Source organism: Papio anubis, chromosome 6, assembly GCF_008728515.1.
Source record: "Papio anubis isolate 15944 chromosome 6, Panubis1.0, whole genome shotgun sequence".
Taxonomy (NCBI): domain Eukaryota; kingdom Metazoa; phylum Chordata; class Mammalia; order Primates; family Cercopithecidae; genus Papio; species Papio anubis.
The window spans coordinates 154,349,896-154,374,829 of NC_044981.1; the positions used below are offsets into that span (position 1 = coordinate 154,349,896).

At 45.1% G+C, this 24,934-nt stretch overlaps 1 protein-coding gene across 8 annotated transcripts in view; it reads right to left on the reverse strand.

The window, feature by feature from the left end:
* The window catches only part of ARMC2 (armadillo repeat containing 2), a 127,704-nt gene that overhangs the window by 8,161 nt on the left and 94,609 nt on the right, over nt 1-24,934 (reverse strand). For 7 of the 8 annotated variants that reach the window (XM_003898341.5, XM_003898342.3, XM_021938030.2 and 4 more), the window contains 5 exons: nt 13,139-13,457; nt 4,539-4,661; nt 4,102-4,215; nt 1,935-2,067; nt 1,110-1,270 (listed from right to left, as the gene is read on the reverse strand). In XM_003898341.5, coding sequence (XP_003898390.2) covers nt 1,110-1,270; nt 1,935-2,067; nt 4,102-4,215; nt 4,539-4,661; nt 13,139-13,457 — 850 coding nt within the window. The other variant, XM_021938028.2, reaches the window with a different exon arrangement.

The window sequence follows — 24,934 nt, forward strand, 5'->3', positions numbered from 1 at the left end:
AGGTGTCTAAGCTTTCTCAGGTTGCGGAGAAGTTGAACTCAAACTTTAAAAACTCAGCACCTATGGCTTCTGAGTGACCTTGAGCCTTTCCACATGGCCTCCCGGATCCAGTATGGTGGCTGGGCAGTGATGGGTACATCTCCTCTATTTGGGAAAAAGGATTATTAAAAACACTCACTTACTGACCCAAATCATTGTTTTTAGAATTAACCCAGGATGAAAAAAAAATTATTCTAAAATTATAAAAAATTTTTAAATGTAAAAAATGATCCTGGCCAGGCAAGGTGGTTCCCACCAGTAATCCCAGCACTTCGGGAGGCTGAGGTGGGAGCATCGCTTGAGCCCAGGAGTTTGACACCAGCCTGGGTAACATAGTAAGACCTCATCTCTACAAAAAAAAATTTTTTTTAATTATCTGGGCATGGTGGTATGTGTCTGTAGTCCCAGCTACTTGAGAGGCAGAGGCAGGAGGATCACTTGAGCCCAGGAGTTTAGGGCTGCAGAGAGCAGTGATCGCACCACTGCATTCCATCCTGGGTGACAGAGCAACAAGCAAAGAAAGAAACAATCTTCTTTCCTTTGATTTGTATCAGTGATTTCCTTCCTTTCAAGGATATAAACCCCATTGTAATGCCAAATAGTCTCACAGGCCCTCACCCACATGACAATTAACGTAGCTAATTAAAACGTACAGCTTCATTTAAAAGCATGACTTAATTGAGTTGCTTTTAGCCATTTTTAGCCCTATTTTCTCAATTACAACAGTGTCTATATGCTTTTGAACAAGAGAAATACATTTATGCTGAGGTCTTATATTTATGCACTTTAGAGAAAATGCAACAACAACAAAAAAGCCACAGAAGAAATCATGATTGTATCTAATGAGTTGAAAGTCCTTCTGTCCCCATCGTAAACAGCATTCAGCCTCTTCAGATAGTTCCAAATTATAGTAATCTTTACTATACTCTTGTTGCTTATAGAAATACTCTTGTTGCTTATAGAAATATAGTCACCCAAATGCATACTACTATTTATCTGAACAGGTCACAGAAAAAAACTATCTCACACTCTGATAAAACTCACAGACTCTCCATAGTCAAGAGCCTTACCTAAAAATGATGAGAGCAGGAGTAAGAGTGTGTTGGTGTCTTCATTTCCAAAACATGACGAAGCATTAGTGATGTTTTCACTGAAGTTCCATAAAGTTTTACAAACCAAGGAGGCCAGTTGCCAATCAGTAGGACCAAAATCTCTTAAACAATCCACTAACCTAGTAAAGTTCAAATTGAGAAGTTATTAGGTCAGAATCTGTCTTTAATATTGTTAGCATGATTATTCTTCTGTGATACGTAAGTATAATCCAGAGATCACTTAAAATAATTCCTTATTTATAAAATTAAGTGGTTACAAAGTAGCAATAATCTACTTCTGCATTTTTTTTTTTTTTTTTTTTTTTTTTTTGAGACAGAGTCTCACTCTGTTGCCCAGGCTGAAGTGCAGTGGCTGGATCTCGGCTCACTGCAACCTCCACTCACTGCAACCTCTGCCTCCCGGATTCAAGCAATTCTCCTGCCTCAGCCTCCCAAGTAGCTGGGATTACAGGCATGCGCTACCACGCCCAGCTAATTTTTGTCTTTTTAGTAGAGATGGGATTTCACCATGTTGGCCAGGCTGCTCTCGGACTCCCAGCCTCAAGTGATTCGCCCACCTCGGCCTCCCAAAATGCTGGGATTACAGGCGTGAGCCACCGTGCCCGGCCTATTTCTGCACCATTTTAAGTAGCCAGTGGAATCTAAACTCCCTCTTCAGCCTCAGCTTAGGGGCTTCCCAATGTTGAAATCCCTTTGCCCCACAGGAATGGTGAGAGGACCCAAGCTCCCGAGAACACGATGTCCTTCAAATCCCGAGTCAGTACCCTACACCTGGAAACTTACTTCTTAATGCCACCTCCTTCTTTCAGGATGACACGCTTGTCTTTATCCACAGTGAGATTGAGGAGAACACCACAGGCAGAAAAGCAGAGATCCTGATGCTGAGCATCCAGCAGCGCCATCATGAACCTGTGGACTACGAGGGAAGAGCGCAAACGCAGCCCAGTAAAAGCCCAGGGTTCCCAGCTGTCTCTTGTTTTACAGATGGTACAGGGGAAATGGGGAGTGGTTTGCAAACCCAGAATCCCTGTTAAGGGACTTAACTCATTCTTCCTAAGGCTTTATCCATCACCCGGCAGTGGGTTCCCCAATACCCACCACTCCCAGAGCCGGCTCCCCCAATCCCCAGATACTGCAACTCCTGACCCAGGCAGCAGCTGCTTCTCCACGGCAGTGAAAGAGTCCCTGCTGGTGGATACGAGGGAGCACAGGTGACACTCATCTAACTGCCAGTTGTTCTCAAGGGTTTTCCTGAACCTCCAGCAGCAACTGTCTTTAAATACACAGTCCTGGAGCGGGGAGCTGGCTCCCGGTGGGATCATTCCTGAAGTCTCCCAGGGCCACGTGTAAGACTCAGACTGCTGAAAACCAACCTGTGGCAAGGCAGGCCTTCCAGTGTAGGGCCATCTCAGGGCAGCACAGGCTCCCGCCTCTGGGGAACCAGTTTCCCTTACTCCTAGGAAATGCAACTGGGAACCGATTGTCCTGTTTTCTCATCCCTCAGCAGATGCTGAGCAAAGGGCTGGGGAAGAGTGGGTAAAGTGTGCATTCTGCCTCTCCCATGGGGCGTGCACCTGAGAGGGGCTGCCCTGTTCTAGCCCCGGCCCTGTCGACTGGGTTGGGCAGTGAGCTTGGCAGAGGCAACATCACATACATATGTGCTCTTAAGAGGCTAAAGAGTGCCCAGCAAAATGTGCAGTTATCTGTAGGTAGTGAGAGCTGGAGCATGGTTTGCTGCTGCTGCTTTTTATATCTGTATTATTGAAATTTTCCATTATGAACATGGAAGTTATGTTTTTAAAATTATTATTGTTACATGAAATATTTGAGACATACAAAGAGTCAAAGTATACTAATATTTGAGACATACAAAAATATTTGAGACATACAAAGGGTGTAAACATGTGGGTACTTGCCACTCAGTTTAAGAAATAAAACATTACATTCCAAACAACATGTAACATAATAAATATAAACAATTCTTATTTGTTGATAATAAATAACACTATAGGTCTAATGATAATCTTTGGACATCCCTTTCCTTCCAAAGGTGAATGCGGTCTTTTTTAAATTTTTAATCTTTATCTTTCAGAGGTAGGTTCTCACTCTGTCTCTGAGCCTGGAGGGCAGTGGCACAATCATGGCTCACTGCAGCCTCGAACTTCTGGGCTCAGCTGATCCTCCTGCCTCAGCCTCCCAAGTAGCTGGGACTACAGGCATGTGCCTGTCTGGCTAATTTTTAATTTTTGTAGAGACAGTGTCTCACTATGTTACCCAGGTTTATCTCAAACTTGTGCCCTCAAGCAATCCTCCCACCTTAGCCTCCCAAGGTGCTGGTATTATAGGGTTGAACCACTGGACCCAGCCTGAACCCTGTCTTAAATTGGAGTTTACTATTTCCAATTACTATTTATACTGTATAGCATTACTACATGAATACCTATGCAGAAGCAATACCCAAGATAGTTTTGTATGTTTTAAAACGTATATTCATGGCATTCCTCTGTATATATCCTCCTATTGCTTTTGAATGCTAGGGAACATTTTATTGCGTGAATATACCATAATGAATTTGTCCTCTTGTCTGTTGAGGGACATTTAGGTTGTTTCTACTTTTTGCTATTATAAGCAAAATGTAATAGACATTCTAGTACATAAAAGAGAATGTCTTCTTGAGAATATGCCCCCAGACAGAAGTGATGACTCAAGATTCACTGTTTCTGTTAGACATACACACACCCCATCTTGGTGCACAGAAGCCCATTCACAAGGGAGAGGGGAACACTGCCTAGGTCCATCTTGGCATCCTGAGCCAGGAGCCTTAAACACGGAGCTCTACAAATCTCAAAGCAGAAACAAGTACAACACTGTAATGACTCAAGCTCCAAAACCACTCCGCTGATTATTGGCAAGAAGTGAATGTTTATGAATTCTAGTGTCATTAACTCACCATTGTTCTGCACAATGAAATCGCAGACATCACGGTCCTGGGAGAGATTTCCGAAAACACGCACAGCCTCCAGGATTCCATCCATGTTGTTACTGACAAGAAGCTTTAAGAGCACTGGATTTGGCGACCAGAGAAATTAAATCAGTGAATTTAAGTTTTAACTTAAAGGTTAATGGAAATCAACATCATACTAAATACTGATAATTTTAAAATGATAATAAAATACAAACTGTAAGGGACTTTAGCAAGAACTAAGAAACTAATTTTTCCCATTTCTAGTTTCCCCATATTCTAATTTCTTAGAATCATCAGGTTCTAAGTAAGACATTTTTGTATCAGAAGGCAGAAGATAGTAATGTCTCCAGCTCTGTGTTTAGTTAATAAAATCGAAACCTCAAATGAGCACTCATTTATCCACATCCGACTCTGAACCTTACATTCAGCAATATATAGCTTTTTGTCTTGAATTATGGAATTCTTCACTTGGTAGTAAGATAAATTGTTGATTGTCGCTGTAGCATTGATCACCAGCTCCTCACAATCATCAAGTGACTTGTATTCTGAAATGAAGTGAGGATAAGGGAGTCAAAGACCCATTGCAGGAGTAGAACCAAGCACGTTGTAACTACAGCAACAGCAGGGCCAGGAGCAGGCTGCTGTCACGGCAGGGTCCCTACAAAGGCCCTGGAGAGGCAGCTTTACCACTTGATTTCCCCCGACTCCTCCTGCACGGAAATGCCCCAAATACAAGGGCCAGCTCCTGGCCAGAGTGGAGAGGATACTGTCAACTCAATCCTTGCAGCCAGGAGGTTTGGAAAAGCCCGGCTGATCTGGGCTCTGTGTCTGAAGTAAAGCAAAGGGGCCAACATGGCAGTGGGCGGAGCCATCTCTATTCCCGCCTGTTTTCTGGGTTCTCAGGCTCTCCCAGGGGCTCCTCCCTGGAGTCTCTGCCCTACTTCGCACACCGCCTCCTAACAGAATGGCCCTGGGGTCATGATCTGTCCGTGACTATGAACTCTAGAAGACACCTCTGGCCTCCTCTACCACCCCCTAATTCATTTCTCAGCACTTGCTGGCTTCCCTTCTTCCACTTTTGCCTCCCTAAATCTATTCTCAACACAGTTATCCTTTAAAAGCAAGTCAGTTAATGCCACCCACCTCATAACCCATGAATAGTCCACGTTGTCTGGTCCACAAGACCTACCCGGCAGCTCCAGGCCTTACCTCTCTGGCCTCATTTGCTCCTCCTACTCCCAGACCACCAGGGTCAACCACAGCAGCCTCCTGGCCTCCTGGAATATGCCAGCATGCCCCTGCCTGAGAACCCGTGCACTGCTGAACTTTCTTCTGGAACATACTCTCCTCCCAGTTAGCCACTTGGCTCACTCCTTACGTCCTCCAAGCAGTCGCTTAGAGGCCGCCTTGTTGGACATACTTTCTGTAACCTCCCTATTTAAAATAGCACCTGTTCTCTTTTCTCTTACCCTGCTTTAATTTTCTCCATAGCACATATGACCACCTGATGTTATATATGTGTTTAATGTTTGTCTTTCAGCCCTAAAATGTCAGCTCCCTGAGGCCTAGGGATGTATCTGTTTTATTCATGGCTGCATTCCCAGCTTCTAGAACAGTGCCTGGCACATAGTGAGTGCTGGATGCAAGAATAATTGATCATCTGGCTTAGCACATAAGGCCCTTAGTGGTTTTTGTCTCTGCCTCCCACTCAGTGTCCAGACTCATCTGTTGACGTTTCTGGCCACAGTATGGGGAAGAGCAGATGCAGGGCTGCAGCTGGGAGTGGTCCCAGTGACCTCAACATAGCACGGACATGGGCAATGGCAGAGATGTGGCAGAGTGGAGACTGTGCTTGGCAGAGACTGGATGGGGTGTGAGGGAGAGGAATCACCTGGGTGCACATAACTGGGTAGATGCGTGAATTAAGGGCACAGGAGGAGGGCCGAGTTCAGGGACAGGTCATGAGTTCAGCTTCAGATATGCTTCTGAAGCACCCCCAGGAGAGGAGGGGTAGGCAGTTGGATATGAGTTGGGCAATCAGACTGGCTGAGCAACACTGCAAAACCCTGTCTTCACAAAAAATACAAAAAATTAGCCGGGCGTGGTGGCACGCGCTTGTAATCCCAGCACTTTGGGAGGCCGAGGTGGGCGGATCACTTGAGGTCAGGAGTATGAGACCAGCCTGGCCACATGGTGAAACGCCGTCTCCACTAAAAAGACAGCAATTAGCCTGGCGTGATGGCACAAGCCTGTAATCCCAGCTACTTGGGAGGCTGAGGCAGAAGAATTGCTTGAACCTGGAAGGCAGAGGTTGCAGTGAGCCAAGATTGCACCACTGCACTGCAGGCTGAGTGACAGAGGGCAGCCCCATCTCCTGTATGAAACCGAAGTTTCTCCTCGGGGAGCAAGCAGGGCGGCTATGAGCTAAGGAAGAGGACTGTGCTTGTTCTTAAATTCTCTGACTTAAGTGCCGCCCCCTTGGGCCATCTTTTCCTGTTCATTAAAGAGAACAGCCGTTTTATAAATTACGATGTTGAAAGGAACGCTCAGTCATTTGTAGGCTGCAGAAGACATACACTGTTCCTTCCACCAGGGGCCCCTCCCGCTAGAGCAGCCAGCATAGGCCCAGTACCTGGTAGACACTTAATGGATACTTGGAAAAAGAATAAAGAAAGACCTGACTTCCTGTGTTTTAGTTTAAGTACATAAAAAGGGAATAAGGAACTGAATTATTCTGGTTATCAATATGGATTCTACTGTAAGGAAATATCCTAGTTATGGTAAAAGAAGGGACACAGGACCTCCAAAATTCTTCCCTCTTGCTTTGGCCATGACTCTGAAGCCAGAACCCTGTGCTTCCACTCACTGGCCGTGTGACCTTACTCAAGTTATTTAACCTCCCTGAGCCTCAATTTCCTTGACTGTAAAGTGAGCATGATCATTGCACCTAGAGTTGTTACAAAGTTTAAATGCATTCAAGGGTTTAAATGAATGCGTGGCACATAGTGGGTGCTAAGTAAGTGCTTATTAAATGAACAGATGGGCCATCCAGAATGACCGCTCATGGGGGGCGGCTCAGGTGAATGTCTAACTCTTGGGCAAAGGGTCTACAGCCCTGGTTTCCTCCAGCCTCAGACTGATGACACTAGGTCTTGGGCAGTGTTTGGGGATCTGTTTTATTTCTCTTGCCTTGGTAGGAGAATTCGTTAGCTTGTCCAGAACATGCAGGGTAGCTCTTAGGTGTCTAACCTCCCAAAGAACCACACGTTTGATTAGCAGGAGTGGTGTCCGGTACCTGGAACTAGAGGGTAGGTCCTCACAGCTGCTAAGCGTTTATCATGAACAGCACCAGGCACTTTACATGCATGTAACCCCCAAAAGTCAGCTACTAATAAGTTTTACATGCACTTACAAGAATTCACACCCACAATAATTCATTCTCGAAAGGTGCATCTGTCTCAGTTACCTTGGCCTGTCATAATAAAATACCATAAACTGGGTGGCTTGAGCCAACAGAAATTTATTTTCTCACAGTTACAGAGGCTGGAAGTCCAAGATCAGGGAGCCTGCGCGGTCAGGCTCTGGTGTCTCTTCTTATAAGGGCCCTAACTCCAGCATGAGGGCCCCACATCATGGCCTTATCTAAACCTAATTATCTCCCAAAGGCCCCATCTCCAAATACCATCACATGGGGGTTAGGACTTCAAAGATGAATGTAGGGGTCAGATGAGAACACTGAGGTTTAGAGTAGTTCAATACCTCGCCTGACTTCACAGAGCACACATCTGAATCCAGGTCTATTTGACCCTACTATCCTACTCTTTCCACAGAACCCTGCTGAAGTCAAGGACGCAGTGTTGCTGAGTTCCCATTGGAGCTAGTTGGGGCAATAGACTGCTTCCAAAAAAGCATGACAGAACCATCCTACTCTCTATAATTGACTCACGGATACAAGAAAATCTGGAATTTGGACTTGCCACTAAGTCAGCAAATCTCTGAGTCTGGTGGCATACTGAGAGGGTCAGTTCTTACTAGAAACATTATTGATTTTTAAAAGACCCTCTGCAATGAGGCTGACCTCTCTAGGCAAGTCCTGGGGTACAAGCAACTCCCTGTGAAGGGTGCAGGGCTAGAGGGAGGTAGGAAGAAAAAAACCCAAGGGATGCCCTTCCCACATGACTAGGCAAGGGGGCCATGCCACAAGAGCCATCAGGCTGGGAGGAGTGCTCAGCTCTGAGGGTAAACAGGACAGCAGCAACTCTGACTTCAGTCAGCACAACCAAGCCCTGGGTAGGCCCTTTCGATAGTCACAGTCACAGCCCAGCACTGGCCCTGCGTTGCTCTAAGCTGCCAGGCCTGTCGGAGGGGGCAGGAGGCCGTTCCTGGAATGTGATCACCACTCCACACCGATGCAGATAAAACAGGTAGGAAATCCCCAGAGACCAGTGTAGAAAGGGCTTAGCAGGGCTCAGAAACTCACCCAGGAGTCGAGTCATGTAAGGGGAAGGTAGAAGGGGACTTTTGCTCTTCTATAAACTTTTATTTGGAGATAAAATCTTTCAGGAGAGAATAGAGAAAGGATCACCTGCTTGTCCAAACAACTGCCTAAGACATAGGAGGCAAGAGGCCTGAGCCATCACGGGAGAGCAGGGTTTCTTCACTTCTGCTCAACCTCATATGGTACCAGGCTCTAAAACAGAGACTAAAACATTTCTCACAGGGAGGCCCTTGACCACCTGTATCGGGAGCAGCCAGGGACCTTTAGAGAGAGTCTCACTCTGTCGTCCATGCTGGAGTGCAGCGGTATGATCTTGGCTCACTACAACCTCCACCTCCTGGGTTCAAAAGATCTTCCTAGCCGGGCGCGGTGGCTCAAGCCTGTAATCCCAGCACTTTGGGAGGCCGAGACGGGCGGATCACGAGGTCAGGAGATTGAGACCATCCTGGCTAACACGGTGAAAGCCCGTCTCTACTAAAAATACAAGAAAATTAGCCGGGCGAGGTGGCGGGCGCCTGTAGTCCCAGCTACTTGGGAGGCTGAGGCAGGAGAATGGCGTGAACCCGGCGGGGCGGAGCTTGCAGTGAGCCGAGATCGTGCCACTGCACTCCAGCCTGGGGCACAGAGCAAGACTCCGTCTCAAAAAAAAAAAAAAAAAAAAAAAGATCTTCCTGCCTCAGCCTCCTGAGTAGCTAGGACTATAGGCGCCCACCACCATGCTTGGCTAATTTTTGTATTTTTAGTAGAGACGGGGTTTTGCCATGTTGGCCAGGCTGGTCTTGAACTCCTGGCCTCAAGTGATCCACTCGCCTCGGCCTCCCGAAGTGCTGGGATTACAGGCATGAGCCACCGCTCAGCCTTTTTTTTTTTTTAGACAGAGTTCTCGCACTGTCGCCTGGGCTGGAGTGCAGTGACACAATCTCAGCTCATTGCAATCTCTGCCTCCCAGGTTCAAGCGATTCTCCTTGCCTCAGCCTCCCAAGTAGCTGGGATTACACAGGCACCTGCCACCACTCCTGGTTAATTTTTGTGTATTTTTAGTAGAGACGGGGTTTCACTATGTTGGCAAGGCTGATCTCGAACTCCTGACCTCATGATAACACCTGCCTTGGCCTCCCAAAGTGCTGGGATGACAGGTGTGAGCCACCACGCCTGGACCTTTTTTTTTTTTTTGAGAAAGGGTCTCACTCTGTTGCCCAGGCTGGAGTGCAGCAGTGCGATCATGGCTCACTGCAGCCTTGACTTCCTGGGCTCAGGTAATTCTCCCACCTCAGCCTCCTGAGCAGCTGAGATCACAGGCGTGTGCCACCACACTCAGCTAATTTTTTTTTTTTTTTTTTAACAGAGACAGGGTTTTGCCATGTTGCCCAGTCTGGTCTAGAACCCCTGGCCTCAAGCAATCTGCCTGCCTTGGCTTCCCAAAGTGCTGGGATTATAGGTGTGAGCCACCATGCCCAGCCTCTTGCCTCTTTCTCCTACCCCAAAGCATCACTTTCTTTTGAGTCAAAAGCAAGTTATTCACTCTTCCTTTATAGGTAGAAATATAATTTCTAAGCTCATAAAATATTTATAAGATGAGGAGTTTTTTCACTTTATATGTGAATATTAACAATTGTGGGATCATGAATCATGCATAACTCTACTCCTTGGCTGTTCACAGCCGTGCGCCCCCAGTCCAGGTGTTCGAGGTCTGGTCCTCAGGCCCTTCCTGGGCAGCCACAGTCAGGCAAAAGCATTAATTCGGCAACAGATGAGAACTTGCCCAGTGGGTTTCAGGCTTCTGCTAGATTCTGAGGAGCCAGAAAAGCCAGCGTGGTTCCCTGAAGCACTGGGTCTCAACACTTAATGGACAAAAGACTCACCTGGGGGCAGAGGAGGCATTAAAAGGCAGATTTCAAGACTTAATGACATTTTATAGAGGCAGTTTCTGGGCAAGGGCCAGAAACCAAAAAGGGTATTTTAATGAGTCCCACAGCTGATTCTGCAGCAGTCACATCCCTGGTCCTGGGCTGAGAAGCCCTGCTCAGTGTGGTGAGTGGATCTCAGGAAGGGGAGAGGAGCTTCAGCAGACACGGGCATGCTACAGAGCAAATGCTGAACATTTTGAGGTTGGAACAGAAACTGAATTTCTCTCACTGTTATGTGCATATTCTTCCATGCGGCTTAATGTGCAGTCAGCAGCTTGGCAAAGAGTTCAAGCCGAAACACAGAGATTGCTGAGTTATCTACACGGAAGTGGTAAGTCATGGTGCAGATCCCAGTCAGAATTGAAGAGTCCTTTCTCTAGACGGGTGACATGTGATGTGGGGTGCGGGGAAGCACAGGTCAGGGGCCCAGCGACTTTGCCACTTGCTCACTTTGTGACCTGTGAAAGTCACTATATCTCGCGGAGCCTGTTTCCTCATCTGTGAAATGATGAAAATAACAAAAACGTGCCCTGACATTGTTGTGAGCTAACAGATATGAAAATGCGTTTTCAACCATAAAGCTCCATAGTGAAGCACGGCCTTGTCACTCACACGCCCACAGCCGGGCTCTGCCACCCGTCCCTTAGCTGTGTGTGCCTCGCTTCTGCCCTTCTCAGAAACTGTGGTTCTTGTCTGTGCACCCGACGTCCCTCTACCATATACACTGAGTTCCTTGAAAGCACATGCCAGCCTCCATTTCTAAAACCTTGTTCTAAATTGAATGTTGGTGTCCCCCAGAATGCACATGTAGAAGCCCTATCCCCTCAATGTGACTGTATTTGGAGCTAGGTCCTGTGGGGAAGTGATAAAGGTTAAACGAGGTCAGAAGGGTGGGGCCCTTATCCAGTAGAGCTGGTACCCTTACAAGAAGTAGAAGGGACCCCAGAATGTGCTCTCGTCAGCACATGAGGACCCAGTGAGAGGGCAATCAACCACAGGCCAGGAAGGGGAGCCCACACCAGACCCTGACCCTGCTGGCATCTTGGTCTCGGACTTCCAGTTTCCAGAACTGTGAGAAAATACATGTCTGTTGAAGCTCCCCAGTTTATGAGATTTTGTTATGGCAGTCGGAGCAGAATAAATAAAACTGAATGCATAGCACAGAACTCATTACCCAGAAAGAGCTCAGGAAATGGCTCTTGAGTTGAATAGTGGAGGCGAGGGGGAGCAGGGAGTTCACAGTTTGCTCCTCCAAAACATCATTTGTGTCAGGCATTAAGCTTCCTTCCAAAACAACAACATTTTTCACAAGTATGGTTAGTAGTAGTTAATTTTCTTTTTTTTGGAGACAGAGCCTCACTGTGTCACCTAGGCTGGAGTGCAGTGGCACGATCTCAGCCCACTGCGGCCTCTGCCTCCTGATTTCAAACGATTCTTCTGCCTCAGCCTCCTGAGTAGCTGGGATTATACATGCACACCACCATGCCCAGCTAATTTTTGTATTCTAGTAGAGAAGGGGGTTTCACCATGTTGGCCAGGCTGGTCTCAAACTCCTGACCTTGTGATCCACCCACCTCAGCCTCTCAAAGTGCTGGGATTACAGGCCTGAGCCAGCAGACCCAGCTAGTAGTGGCAAAATTGATTACCTTGGGTTGCAGTTAATTTCCCTACACACTAGCAGGCAGAAGTGCCTGTGGGAGATGACAGGCCTAAAAAGTGTAGGGGTTGCCATGGACTGAATTGTGTGCCCAACAAAATTCATATGTTGAAGCCCTACTCCCAATATGCTTGTATTTGGAGATAGGGCTTTGAAGAGATATAGCAGGTTACAGAGCCCATAAAGGTACAGTCCTAATGTGATAGGATTGGTGACTTTATAAAAAGAGGGAGGGGAGAGAAAGTCTGTCGCCTACTCCACAAGTGCTTGCATCAAGGAATAGCCATGTGAGCACACAGTGAGTAGGTGGCTGTCTGCAGGCCAGGAGGAAGAGCCCTCACCAGGAGCTGAACTGTCTGGCACCTTACTCTTGAATTTCTCTGCCTCCAGAAGCATGAGAAATAAATTTCTGACAAAGTTGCCCAATCTGTGGTATTTTGTTATGGCAATCTGCACTAATACAAGGGGAATTAATAGGACTTGAATGACTGGGGACTGTAATTACAAATAATGTAAGAACCTGAAGAGGAAAAAAAAGGAATTAATTTTAATTATGTGGATTGCCCACAATATTTGGGGTGTGGGATTTTAAACTCAAATATTTGGAATTTTAAACTCTTTGTGGTTAGTTTGGCCAAGTTTTCTCCATTTGCTAAGTATAATTTTTTTAAAAATTGCAATGTAATTCACAAAGCATAAAATTCACCCTTTTAAAGTGTACAATTTGGTGGGTTTTAGTAATAATCTCTATTACTATGTTTTCTTTTCCTTTTCTAAAAATCTGGATTACTTTTAAGACAGTTCTGAACAGAAGAGGGAATTTCCTTCATACAGCTAAGACTTTTGCATAGGGAGCCACTTGTGCCAATAAAATCCTTATCACACCCCAGACACAGAACTGTCTGTGGGCTGCGGGAAAGTTGGTTGTGCCTGCTGCAGCCAGTGGGCCGCAGTTCTCACCCAGCGTGGTCAGGAGCAGGCCCACTATCCCCGGGTTGGCAGCCAGTACCGGGCCCACGCCCGGGTGGATGGCAATGTTGGCCAGCACGCGGGTCAGCTTGATGAGCACGTCCTCTGCCTCTGACGGCGGCCTCTGCGCCCTGTGCTGCTCGCCTCGTTGGCCCGCCGGCTTCTGGGAATGCAGATCCAGCTGATGGAACGTCTGGAATAATGACAGCAGAGTTTGGATGCTCCCTTTCTCTTTGGAAAATTGTTCACGACCCTGGTTATTTTTCGCCGTCAGGTTGCCAAGAATAAAAACAACACGGACGACTAAATCCTGCAATAAACAAAAGACAGAGTCACAAGTGCAAAGGGGGCTGGAACGCATTGTGGGGCAGAAGATAGTATTTAATTTATTCACAATTGCATTAATAGTAAAATGGAACACATCTGGCTTCGACTCACTGGTACAGTATTTGATTCCCAAGAGCAGTGCAAAGTGACAGAGGAGATTATAAGCACCTGGCAGCAATGAAAGACTACAAACTGATTGATGCGACCAGCAACGCCTCTTACCTTCAGATCCTTCATCTGAAATTCTGGCTCGCCTTTCTTTCTCTCCTTCAGAGAACAATTAGTTGAGTGGGACAGCATTACTAAAAATGTGTCATGGAAATCTAAGTTTTGACAATAGCCGGTTTCTTGAAATTCCAAATCTTTCCTTAAAATTTCATCTCCTGCTGAAGCATGGTGTTTTTGAGTTTGGGCAGGATTGACACTTGGGACTGGATAATTCTTTGTTGTGGGGAGGTGTCCTGTGCATTGTAGAGCATTTAGCAGCATCCCTGGCCTCCACCCACTAGATGACAATACCTCTCCAGATGTGACAGCCAAAACTGCCCCTCCACAGCGTGGAGAAGTGCCGCGTTACGTAGCTACACTACTTTAAGGCAGTATCTACCAATTCTTGCCCAGGGTGGTGGTTACATGAGTGACACCTTTATAATTACTTGCTGAATTGTGCATACCTGTTTTATGCACTTTTCTGTATATAGGTTATATTTTACAATTTTAAAATGTTTTTACAAACCCTAAGCTGAGACCATTTTAAAATTAAACAAGATACAAAAATCACTGTGCTTTTAGTTTGACAACATTGTCCAGATATGAGTCCAGATCAGCCTTCCCCATGGGTGTCAACGAAGGTGACCTGGGAGGAGGAGATTTTAAATGAATACTCATTGGAGGGCTACAACTGGCCTGGATGGTATTATATCTATATCTATATATACAGTACCAGGCACTGTGCCATTTTATAGACAAGAAACTAGGGCCTGGAGAAGCCGCCCAGGTCACATGGCTGGTGAGGGGTAAGGTCAGGATTTGATTCTAGGGTTACCCAGACTCTAGAGTCCTTTCTACACTAACATCTGCCTCCCATACAGGGTGTCATGTACTTTTTCTCCTCCTTTGCCTTCTTGCAGAACAGTTAAAGAATTATCTCCTTTTAAAATGCAAATATGTCACCAGAAGGGACAATCATAAACCTGACTTTGTTGATCGGGTCAGTAATTAGCAGCAGCCTTAAGAAAAGGGGACAAAGGGGCAAGGGCTGGGCACATTTTCATCGAGGAGCACATGTCCAGGTGTGATGCCAGGGTGTCGGGTGTGGCCAGGAAATTGGGGAAGATTGGGAGCAAAGTACAACTTTTGGATTTACCTAGGCCTTCTCGGCCAATACCAACTTGTTCCTGCTTGTTCTTGCTAAAAGAACCAAAAGTTTTCCCTGACACTCACTGCAGAGAAGCAAGGCTGCTGCTTGCACAACCGGACACCATTTGCCAAACATTAAGGACGGCGGCTAATGCTACAGCAAAAACTGGAGATGGTCCAGGAGAGTTCATTTTCGGAGACATTTCAACTCACAGCATTCAACCAACCACAGTGGTCATCCAGTTAGGAGACCCTGCTCCTGACTCCACCCCAGGAAATGGAATGTTAGTCCTCAGATAAGTTCTTAATGCCAGGGGCCTAGGAATACACACACATAACCAAGTCTGAGAGTCAGTGTTCTGAAGAGCTTCTCACCTACTGAGAAGACAAAGCTAACATACGTGGGGAAACAGCAAAGACTAAAACGGCAAACGAAGAAGCGAGATGCGGAAGCGGATTATGAGTCCCAGGTCCAGAGCCAGGCAGGCTGGGCTCACACAGGTGCTTGGCCTCTCTGTGCATCCATTAACTTATTTGCAAAATGGAGACACAATTCGTACTGTGAGATCACATGAGATACAACAGGCAAAGCACAAATTGTATTGACCAATGATTAGGGCACTGCTGTGAACTCTTTTTATGTCCTAGCAATAAAATGCTAACTAATAGCAATAAACTCGGTGGTGCAGGCCTAGTAGTCTTACAAGAGTTTCGAAAAGAGGATGCTCCGGGAACAGTGTCAGGTTCAGCAGAGTTATCACGGAAGAATTTGAGTTCAACCCTGGAAGCTGTGAGATGCAGAGAGATGTGGAGGGGAGCATGGGGTTGGGTGGGCAGCAGAAAAGTCTCTTTTTTTTTTTTTAACTTTTTAGGCTCAGGGGTACATGAGCAGGTTTGTTACATGGGCAATCTTGAGTCATGGGGCTGTGGTATGCAGATTATTTCATCGCCCAGGTACTAAGCTTACTACCCCATAGTTATTTTTCCTGATCCTCTTCCTTCTCCCACCCTCCACCCTCAAGTAGGCCCCAGTGTCTGTTTTTCCCTTCTTTGTGTCCATGAGTTCTTATCATTTAGCTCCCACTTATAAGTGAGAACTTGTGGTATTTGGTTTTCTGTTCTTGCGTTAGTTTGCTAAGGATAATGGCCTCCTGCTCTATCCATGTTTCTGCAAAGGACATGATCTCATTCTTTTTTTATGGCTGCATGGTATTCCATGATGTATATGTACTACACGGTCTTTACCCAATCCACCACTGATAGACATTTACGTTGATTCCGTGTCTTTGCTATTGTGAATAGTGCTACAATGAACACATGTGTGCATGTGTCTTTATGGTAGAACGATTTGTTTATATTCCTTTGGGTATATACCCAATAATGGGATTTTTTTTTTGAGACAGAGTGTTGCCCTGTTGCTGGAGTGTAGTGGTGCAATCTCAGCTCACAGCAACCTCCGCATCCTGCGTTCAAGTGATTCTCCTGTCTCAGCCTCCCAAGTAGCTGGGATTACAGGCATGCACCATCAAACTTGGCTAATTTTTGTACTTTTAGTAGAGACGCGGTTTCACCATGTTGGCTAGGCTGGTCTCAAACTCCTGACCTCAAGTGATCCATCCGCCTTGGCCTCCCAAAGTGCTGGAATTAGAGGCGTGAGCCAGTGTGCCCAGCCTGTTTTCGGTTTGAAGAGGATTGGTTTGAGAGAGTATCTGGAACTATCTCCTTCCTCAGCCAGGGGGCATCTTCTCATTCTTCAATTACCTGACTGTTCCCTAAAGAAGCTGACATTTATGGGCCTTAAGTCTAAAACAAGCACACACAATCTGATTATAATACTTGAATCCCACTTCACATGAAATAGAGGGTTACTTCAAGTAACGGCTGGTGGCAAAGGCCCTGCCCTGGGCTCTGAATTGGTGGCTTCTCCTCCACCCTGATCAGACCCAACAGAGAAGCAGAAAATCAGTTTTCCAACCACGACAGAGGGTATTTCCAAGAATTAAGCATCTTAAAGAAGAACTTCATCTGATATTTTCTACGCTGAGGACTATAAATACAATTTTTGTGTAAACTTTGATACATGTTTTCTGCTGAAAGACTATATGAGTTCTAGTTCTGAAAATCCTAATAATTAATACCAATAGCAGCACAGTAGTAGCAGCAACTAACACATAGTACTTATTAGTACTTATGCTGTGCCAGGCATTGTCCTAAGCATTTACATATACAAATTAACTAATTCACTGACACTGATAACTTCCACTTCTTTCATCTGAACAAAGCTATTCACAGTATCTTTTACAATCTAAACCACAGTCTCCCTCGTACACTTGATAACAGTGATGTTAATAAGTTTTGGACTTCACCATGTTCCTGGAATTGGGCTCTCTTCTCTCATTTCCATAAAAGCACGTTAAACAAGACAGGAAATGCATTATGAGTGATTTTAAGTGATTGCTTAAGTAACTTAATTAATAGCTGCATTCTACACCCTAAATTGTTACCAGGACTAAATGATTTACCTCCTGAAATGTCATGGCATCTTCTAAGGGTGCTGGATTGTTGTTTTTTTTTTCTTCCTAGGCCTTGCCATTTCACCTCCATCTACCTATCTTGCTTTTCTCTTAGTCCAGCTCAGTAGGCTTCTCCAGCTCTGTCCCACCTCCCGCTGTCAGTGTTGATTTGCCAGGATTTAGATCAGATCCCTGGTAAAAACAGATCTCCTCAGTGGGCATCATTCTTCAAAATTCAAATGACCTCTCCCCATTGTCACATGCAGTCTAATCTGGGAAGACTAAGTGCTGCTTTTCTTTTTCTAAAAATTCCCTCAGGCCCCTTACTCTTCTAAAATTCTCCCATTCTGTCATCTCTGTAGGTCCTAATGTGGCCAAGATTATTAAGCCTCCAGTACAGAAGAAGCAGCTCTAGGCTGTAGGGCAGGAAGAGTTAACACTGTTATAATACCGCTTTTCCTGCTTCAGATGGAAAAGGAGGGGGTGGTTCCTGGCAGCCGTGGTGCCAACTGAAGCATGGCATGCGAGATCAACAAATGGGATGGCAGATTGCACCGTCTGCAGCACCAAACTTCCAGCAACTGCTATCTCTGCTTACAGTTTTTGTCCTGTTTTTCAGGGTTGGCTATGGTACTTCTTCTTTTCTTTTTTTCCCCACCTTTCTTAAATATATTCTACATGGATCTAGGGAGCATGGAAGAGGCCAAAATAGAAGCCGACTCACAGGAGGTCAGCAGAGGTAGTGTTTTCTTATCTCCATGCAAGGGCTTGTCTTGACTCGTCTGGAATCCTGAAGGAGGCTGAGCAAGACAGCTTTCCAGGGCCCCTCTCCTCACCATGGGTGGCCTCTGCTCCCAAACTGTGCACTCCAAGGTCCTCCCAACCGAACCAAGGTCTGCGCTGGGCGGGATCATGAAGAGATTATCTACTGTTCTACAGCCCGAGCCATCTCAAGTCTATAAAATATTACTTAATATTCTATAAAGATCTGTAAAAATTAAACCAAGGCCAAAATCATCTATTTAGAGAGAGCACCAATTCCACAGCAGAAACGATTTCATCAATATGCAGCTCTCCTTTGAGCCACAGATTCTCTCCTTTATTCTTAGACAATATCTGAGAATCATCTATAAATTAACACTCCACTTTTATAGCATTTTTATTAAATTTAACACAATGTTGCATATTCATATCATAACTATGTGGTTTTGAAATAGCAAAATGAAGATGAATCAAGAGAGATCTTTTTTTTTTTCTAAAGAAGGCAGTCTAGTATAACCAGTTCATATCGACTTTCTAATTTTACTTAAAACAGAATCAGCCTAGCAACAGCTACAGCCAACCAGAGCTTAGACAAACAGATACACCTAGAGGAAGAAGACTGACCTCAACAGAGCTTTCCAGTTAGAGCCTGGGGGATATTGTCATTAGTTTCGCAGATGTTGTGCCCCAGTGAGCAAGCAAGTTACTCAATCTGAATGGGCCCCACAAGCCTGTGAATGAAATTACTTTAACTGGAATAAAACCAGGAACAGGGCACTGCTCACCAGGATGGTCTATGTTGAGTTCCAATGGTGGCAGCATGGGCAGCAGCCGTTGAATGCTATTTTCCATGGGAGAGACATTGGCCTAAAGCCAATGAAAGACATTTTTACCCCTATTTGGAGATGTTGGAACTGAGGCTTCAGGAGACTCATTAAGTAAGCCCAAAGTCAAACACTGGTGAAGAGAAGAGGCAGGACTTGAACAATCATCTCTGTACACCCAGATGGTTTCCAAAACCACCTTCAGCCCAACTCCTCATTGCTCATCATCATCATTTTCCCCGTCCCCCAGCCCCAGCATCTCTGATTCCTCTCTGTCTCATCCCCTCACCAAGCAGTCACCAAGTCTCCTCAAACCTGTTGTCTCAAAATGACCCCCAGCTCCCTCCTGCCCATGGACCTCATCTGCCTGTAGACTGTTGTCAGAGGCCCTTTCCAGGCTCCTCCCTCTGCCGTCAACCCTAACACCACTTCTTGAAGCACAGCTCTTCCCTTTGCTCAAAAACATCTACTGCCTATTAAATGAATGTCAAAGCCAGCATCTAATGCACCATCTGGCCCCGTGCGACCACTTCTGTGCTACCTCACATTACTCTCTGCCCACAGCCAGCCAAAGTGAACACATTCCTCCCCGACTCCCACACCCTTCCTACCGTACCTTAAAATAACTCCTGTGCATAATGTTGACTGTGGGGAAGAAACAATATCAAGCTGTCACAGAAAGAATAAACTATGTTCAGCAGACTCCACTTAGGAGGGAACTGCTTCCACTAAGTAAAGGAACACATTTTAGGAAGATTTGTAAGAATGGGTTGAAATGGAAGGGGATGTAAATATGCTTACAATCTGAAACCTCTATTAACCAGAAAATTAATCAAAATGCCCTGTTTAAAATATGGTTACAAACTTCTCGTGCCTGAGAGCTGAATCAGGATTTACAATTTGCTTTGTTTATCCAACTTTCCCACCCTCAAACAAAACCCAAACATTAATTGAGCTTGCAGGTGGCTTGAAGAACAGATAAATTTTAGCAAACTGGAAGACAGACTGTGCACTACCGCAAAAATGCTAACTGACCATAGGGCACCGAAAGTGGGTCAAGAGTTTGCCTACGTGTTTAACTACATAAAATAGAAGAATCTGAAATGTTGGAGACTCAAAGCCAAGAATCTAAGTAGAAAATCATTTTAAAACCAGAAGAGATTATGCTTGATTCCCCCATCCATCTATCCATTCTATCGGCATTTATTGAGCACCCACGATATGCCTTTGAATGTCACTCAAAAGTATCAGGGCAATGCTAGAATTTCACTGTGCTCGGTTCTTTTTCAAGCCAGCAGACATAAATCAGGCATTTGGATTCCGTGCTGAGCAAGGAAAGAGCCAGTTCCACAAGGGCAAAGCCAGCAGGAGCTGGAAAGAATGAACAAGCTAAGGGCGTATTGTGCAGCCTGCCCGGTCAGGGGCGCAGACCAAGGCCAAGGCTGAAAAAAGGAGCAAGCTCAGTCAAATGCTCTCGGCACCCACTGGGAATGTGCCTGCAGAGGGGCTGGGAAGACAGCCATAGGGCGTGCTCCTGTCAGGGAGGAGGCAGAGGGCAAGCTGGGAGCCAAGTCACCCTACAAAGGCACCAGGGGAAGGGGTGGAGGCACCTTCCTAACCAATCCAATGGCCCAAAGAGGATGGAGGGAAAGAGAAGGCACCTTCTTTCTGGAATGCTGAAAGGCTGTGGTTATATTCAAGATGAACAGCTAGAAAAATGGCAGTTGGTTTTACTTTCAGCCCACACTGTTCAGACATTCCAGCTCTCATTTCTGACACCACGATGGCTAAGCATTCCAAATCAGTGTTCACTGTGCATGCATACATGGCTGAAGACAGCAGCTTATGCCTATAGCAGTCTAAACAGAAGGAGAGGTGGGACTTTAAGAGCAGCACAACCAAGAATGAGTCTGGCAGTTCCCAGGGTTTGCAAAGACTCTGACGACAGTCCTGCTGCCTCTGGAAGCTCTGTGGTAAAAGAAACAAGAAATTAACCATATCTACATGTGGAGAGAGTTAAATAGACAGTGGGTCAATGGATACATGTGATAGGAATGTAGACAAAGATTGTTCTTTTTGATCATGACCTTTGAAAAATATTGCCAGTCTTTTGAAAGTCTTATTTGAGGCATTTTACCAGATCTCTTGCCCAGCAGATATTTACAGAAGAAATGGGGAAAATCCCTTCATGTTCCTCCAAAAAACAAACCCAAACGTATTTTCCTGAGATGCTAAATGTAGCAACACTGACGTCAGAGGCACCTCCTGAGGCAGGCTCTGCCTCCCAAAGGCTGATAGCAACCCCACTCCCTCATTCGTTATTAAGCCCATCTGTTTGCACATTTGTTTTGTACCAAATGCAGTTTACACCATAAAGCAGACAATATGTGCACATTTCTTAAACGAGATTTGTCATTTAATTGATTTTTGGCCAGCGTTTTTAATAGATATTTTACCTAACTCTAAAGTTTAGCTTTCATACAGCCTCAAGCCGACCGAGGGGCTGTTTCATCTCAGTGTGTGTGTGTGTGGGAACTGGAGTTACTAGTTGCATCACGGATCTTGGACAAATTAACTACATAGATAAGAGCCAAAGAAGTTTCCCTTGCTCTCCCTGTGGAAGTCATTTATAGGAGCTGGGAGGAGTAGACGCCTTTTCGTTGAGACTGTTGGTGAGCCAGAAACCCAGGCCATGCACACAACCATCACATACAGATAGAAACGGAGGCCCACTTCACTGAGGGCCATTGTGCAAACAGAGGCAGTGTAAAGCGGACCATATTCTAAGTGAACTCATCACTCTCAATTTAACTGTTGCAAACAACAGCATTTAGATATGGGTATATACTGCACTGTCTCAAAACAGGGCACCTGCAGGAATAGTAACTATTTTAAAGACAAAATTTGGTGCTTGTTCAACCTAACAAATGAACCAACAACTCGTGGCTTGTCTAGCCAACTGAACTGAAGACGCCCTCCCTTGGACAGGCGGCTCTAAGGGTCCTGAGGAGTAGAGCCTGTGCTCCTCTCTCCTGGGGGAGCCACTCTGGCCAGTGCTTAAAGCCTCATCAGTGTGATGGGCACCTTCAAACTAGGTTTCGTCCCAGGACTTATTTTGACACAAGTCTGGCAGCGAAAATTTGTGGAAAAGACTAATGTACCATCCTGTGTTCTCCAGCTAAGAAATCATTCCTCAGCTGCCTGTGCAAAAGGCAAAGGGCCAGTGGTTCTTACCACTTACTGGGAAGCCTATATCAGCACCTGGTGGGTCTTGTCAACTTGGTTCCTACTTTGTCAGGAAGAGCCACTGTCAGCTGTGCTCCTGTAGAGAAAGACTGACCCTGTGTGGCTGATTTGATTAATCACTTTAAAATCTTTTGAGGTTTTATGGGAACCCCTCTGCTGTCAATACTGGAGAAAATGGTTTTAAAGAACCACCTTAGTAAGTTATACCATAGGTCTCAAAATCTGCTGCTCATTTGAGTCACTTGAGAAGTCTCTTAAAAGTAGGTTATTGGGCCCCATCCAGACGTGAATCAGAATCTCTCTGGGTAGGGCCTGAGCACCTGTATTTCTATTTTTAAATTAAAACAAAATTTTTAATTAAACCCAAATTTTAAGTGGAAAATAGGCTTAAGGGTTCTTCTTGTTTTGGCGTGTTTTGTTTTTGTGAGAAAGGGTTTCACTGTGTAACTAGGCTGCAGTGAAGTCACTCGATTTCAGCTCACTGCAACCTCCATCTCCCAGGCTCAAGTGATTCTTCTGCCTCATCCTCCCAGGCAGCTGGGATTACAGGCATGGGCCACCAAACCCAGCTAATTTTTGCAGGGTTTTTTTTTTTTTTTTAATTGTTCTTGTAGAGACAGAGGTTTACTATGTTGCCCGGGCTGGTCTCGAACTCCTGAGTTCAGACAATCCACCTGCCGCAGCCTCCCAAAGCACTGGGATTACAGGCCAACCTGAGCCACCTGTGCCCAGCTGAGCACCTGTATTTTTAAAGCTCCCCAGGTGAATCTGACGATAAGTCAAATTGGGGAGCCACTCTGATTTAAATCAAGAACAAATTAGAAATCTCACCACTTGAATACCCATTATTTGTCTTTGTAATAATGCTTTTTAAAAAATAATATGAATTCTTGTAAATATAAATCCTCGTTCCTCAATAATCCTCAGAGTATAGGTGTGTAGAAAATAAAAGTGAAACCACTGCACAACCCCTCCTGTCGATGGACTTGATTTAGACTTTATATACTTGAATATGTAAAGTATATTCAGACTTCTCATATGTTGAAATCAGACTTTACCTTGACAAGAGAAAAAGAATGTAAAAATAATGGAAAATTTTGTGACTTTTGGTATCTTCTCATGTAATTCTAATTTTTTTCCCCTTTGATGGAAAACAACAGCAGATGGAGAGGAAATATTCTACTTTCTTCCAACAGCAACCAGCCCTGGTGCTACCTGGTTCAAAACAGGATTTCCCCCTTGGTGGACGGCAGCAGCGACCAGCAGCTTCCTGTGAAGCTCCCCATCCGCTGATAAGATCAGTTCAAGAGGCGTGTGTAGGTGACATTTCATTTATCACTATAAAGGGTTTTTTCCCTTTTCTTTCTTGTTCTTTTTAGATTTCTGTTTCTACGTTTTTTGAAAACGCGATTAGCCATAAACATGATTTGATTTAAAAGTGCACCTTAGAAAAATGAAACCTATGCTGATTCTAAATGTAGTCCTCAGGCTTTCAAGACAGAAGCAATATTAACCTCCCAGAACAAAAACAGGGAAGGTCTACTGACTCTGATTGTCTAATCCTTTGGCAATGGCTATGTGTATTAAGAGACTACAAAGCTTCCAAAGTATTTCTCTACAACCCAAGTTAGTCTTGCAGGGATGTTTCCTAGAGCTGAAAAAAAAAAAATTATTATAGGAAGTAATAATTCTGTTTAATTAAGTTGCTGGAAGGCTGGTTCACGTTTCCACAATCAGTTCTAAGCCTCAACATGCAAGTAAATCCCAGGTGCAGCGAAGTGTCTAACCACTGCAGATCAATACACTCACATCAGAACGTTAAGAGGAAAAACAAATCGCATTTGATCAGCCACCTGGGCCACGGGAAACATGAAACTAAGATGCCATGCTGTTCTGAAGGAATTCTGTTTTGCTGTTTATGGCAGCCCACCCATGTGAAAATTGTGGGAAAAAATTCTTATTATATCCTCCTCCAAACTAGGAAGAAGAAAGTACATATTTAAGGAGGAAGCACTTGAGTATTAGAAAAAAATATTTTTTAACACCTTACAGGTGGCAAAGCATTTCACATACTCAAAATTCTTTCTTTCAGCACTTACAAGCTTACTTTGCCAAGCATCATCTCGGTCTATTAGGACAAAGTCTGTGTTGTTTAGGAACTTGCAGTAGTGGGTAGGGCAGCTACATAATAATAACCATTTGGAGAACCACTAAAGAAATGTTTTTGAAGACTAATGGGAACTTCTGGTTAATGATTTTAGGAAGTGGTTGGGACACACAGCTACTTCCTTGTAGCCTAAACTCTTTCCTTGCTCTTCTAAAATATTTTGGTTTTGAGGAAAATATGAGTTATGTATTTTTCTTACTAGAAAAAAATCAAAGTAATGAGTCAAAACTACAACATTTCTTTTTTTTTTTTTGAGACGGAGTCTTGCTCTGTCCCCCTGGCTGGAGTGCAGTGGCGCGATCTCGGCTCACTGCAAGCTCCGCCTCCCGGGTTCCTGCCATTCTCCTGCCTCAGCCTCCCAAGTAGCTGGGACTACAGGCACCTGCCACCGCGCCCGGCTAATTTTTTGTATTTTTAGTAGAGACGGGGTTTCACCATGGTCTCGATCTCCTGACCTTGTGATCCGCCCGCCTCGGCCTCCCAAAGTGCTGGGATTACAGGCATGAGCCACCGCGCCCGGCCAAAACTACAACATTTCAATCATTATTATAAGTAAAAGTATTGAGTCAAAGTATAATTTTTTAAAAAT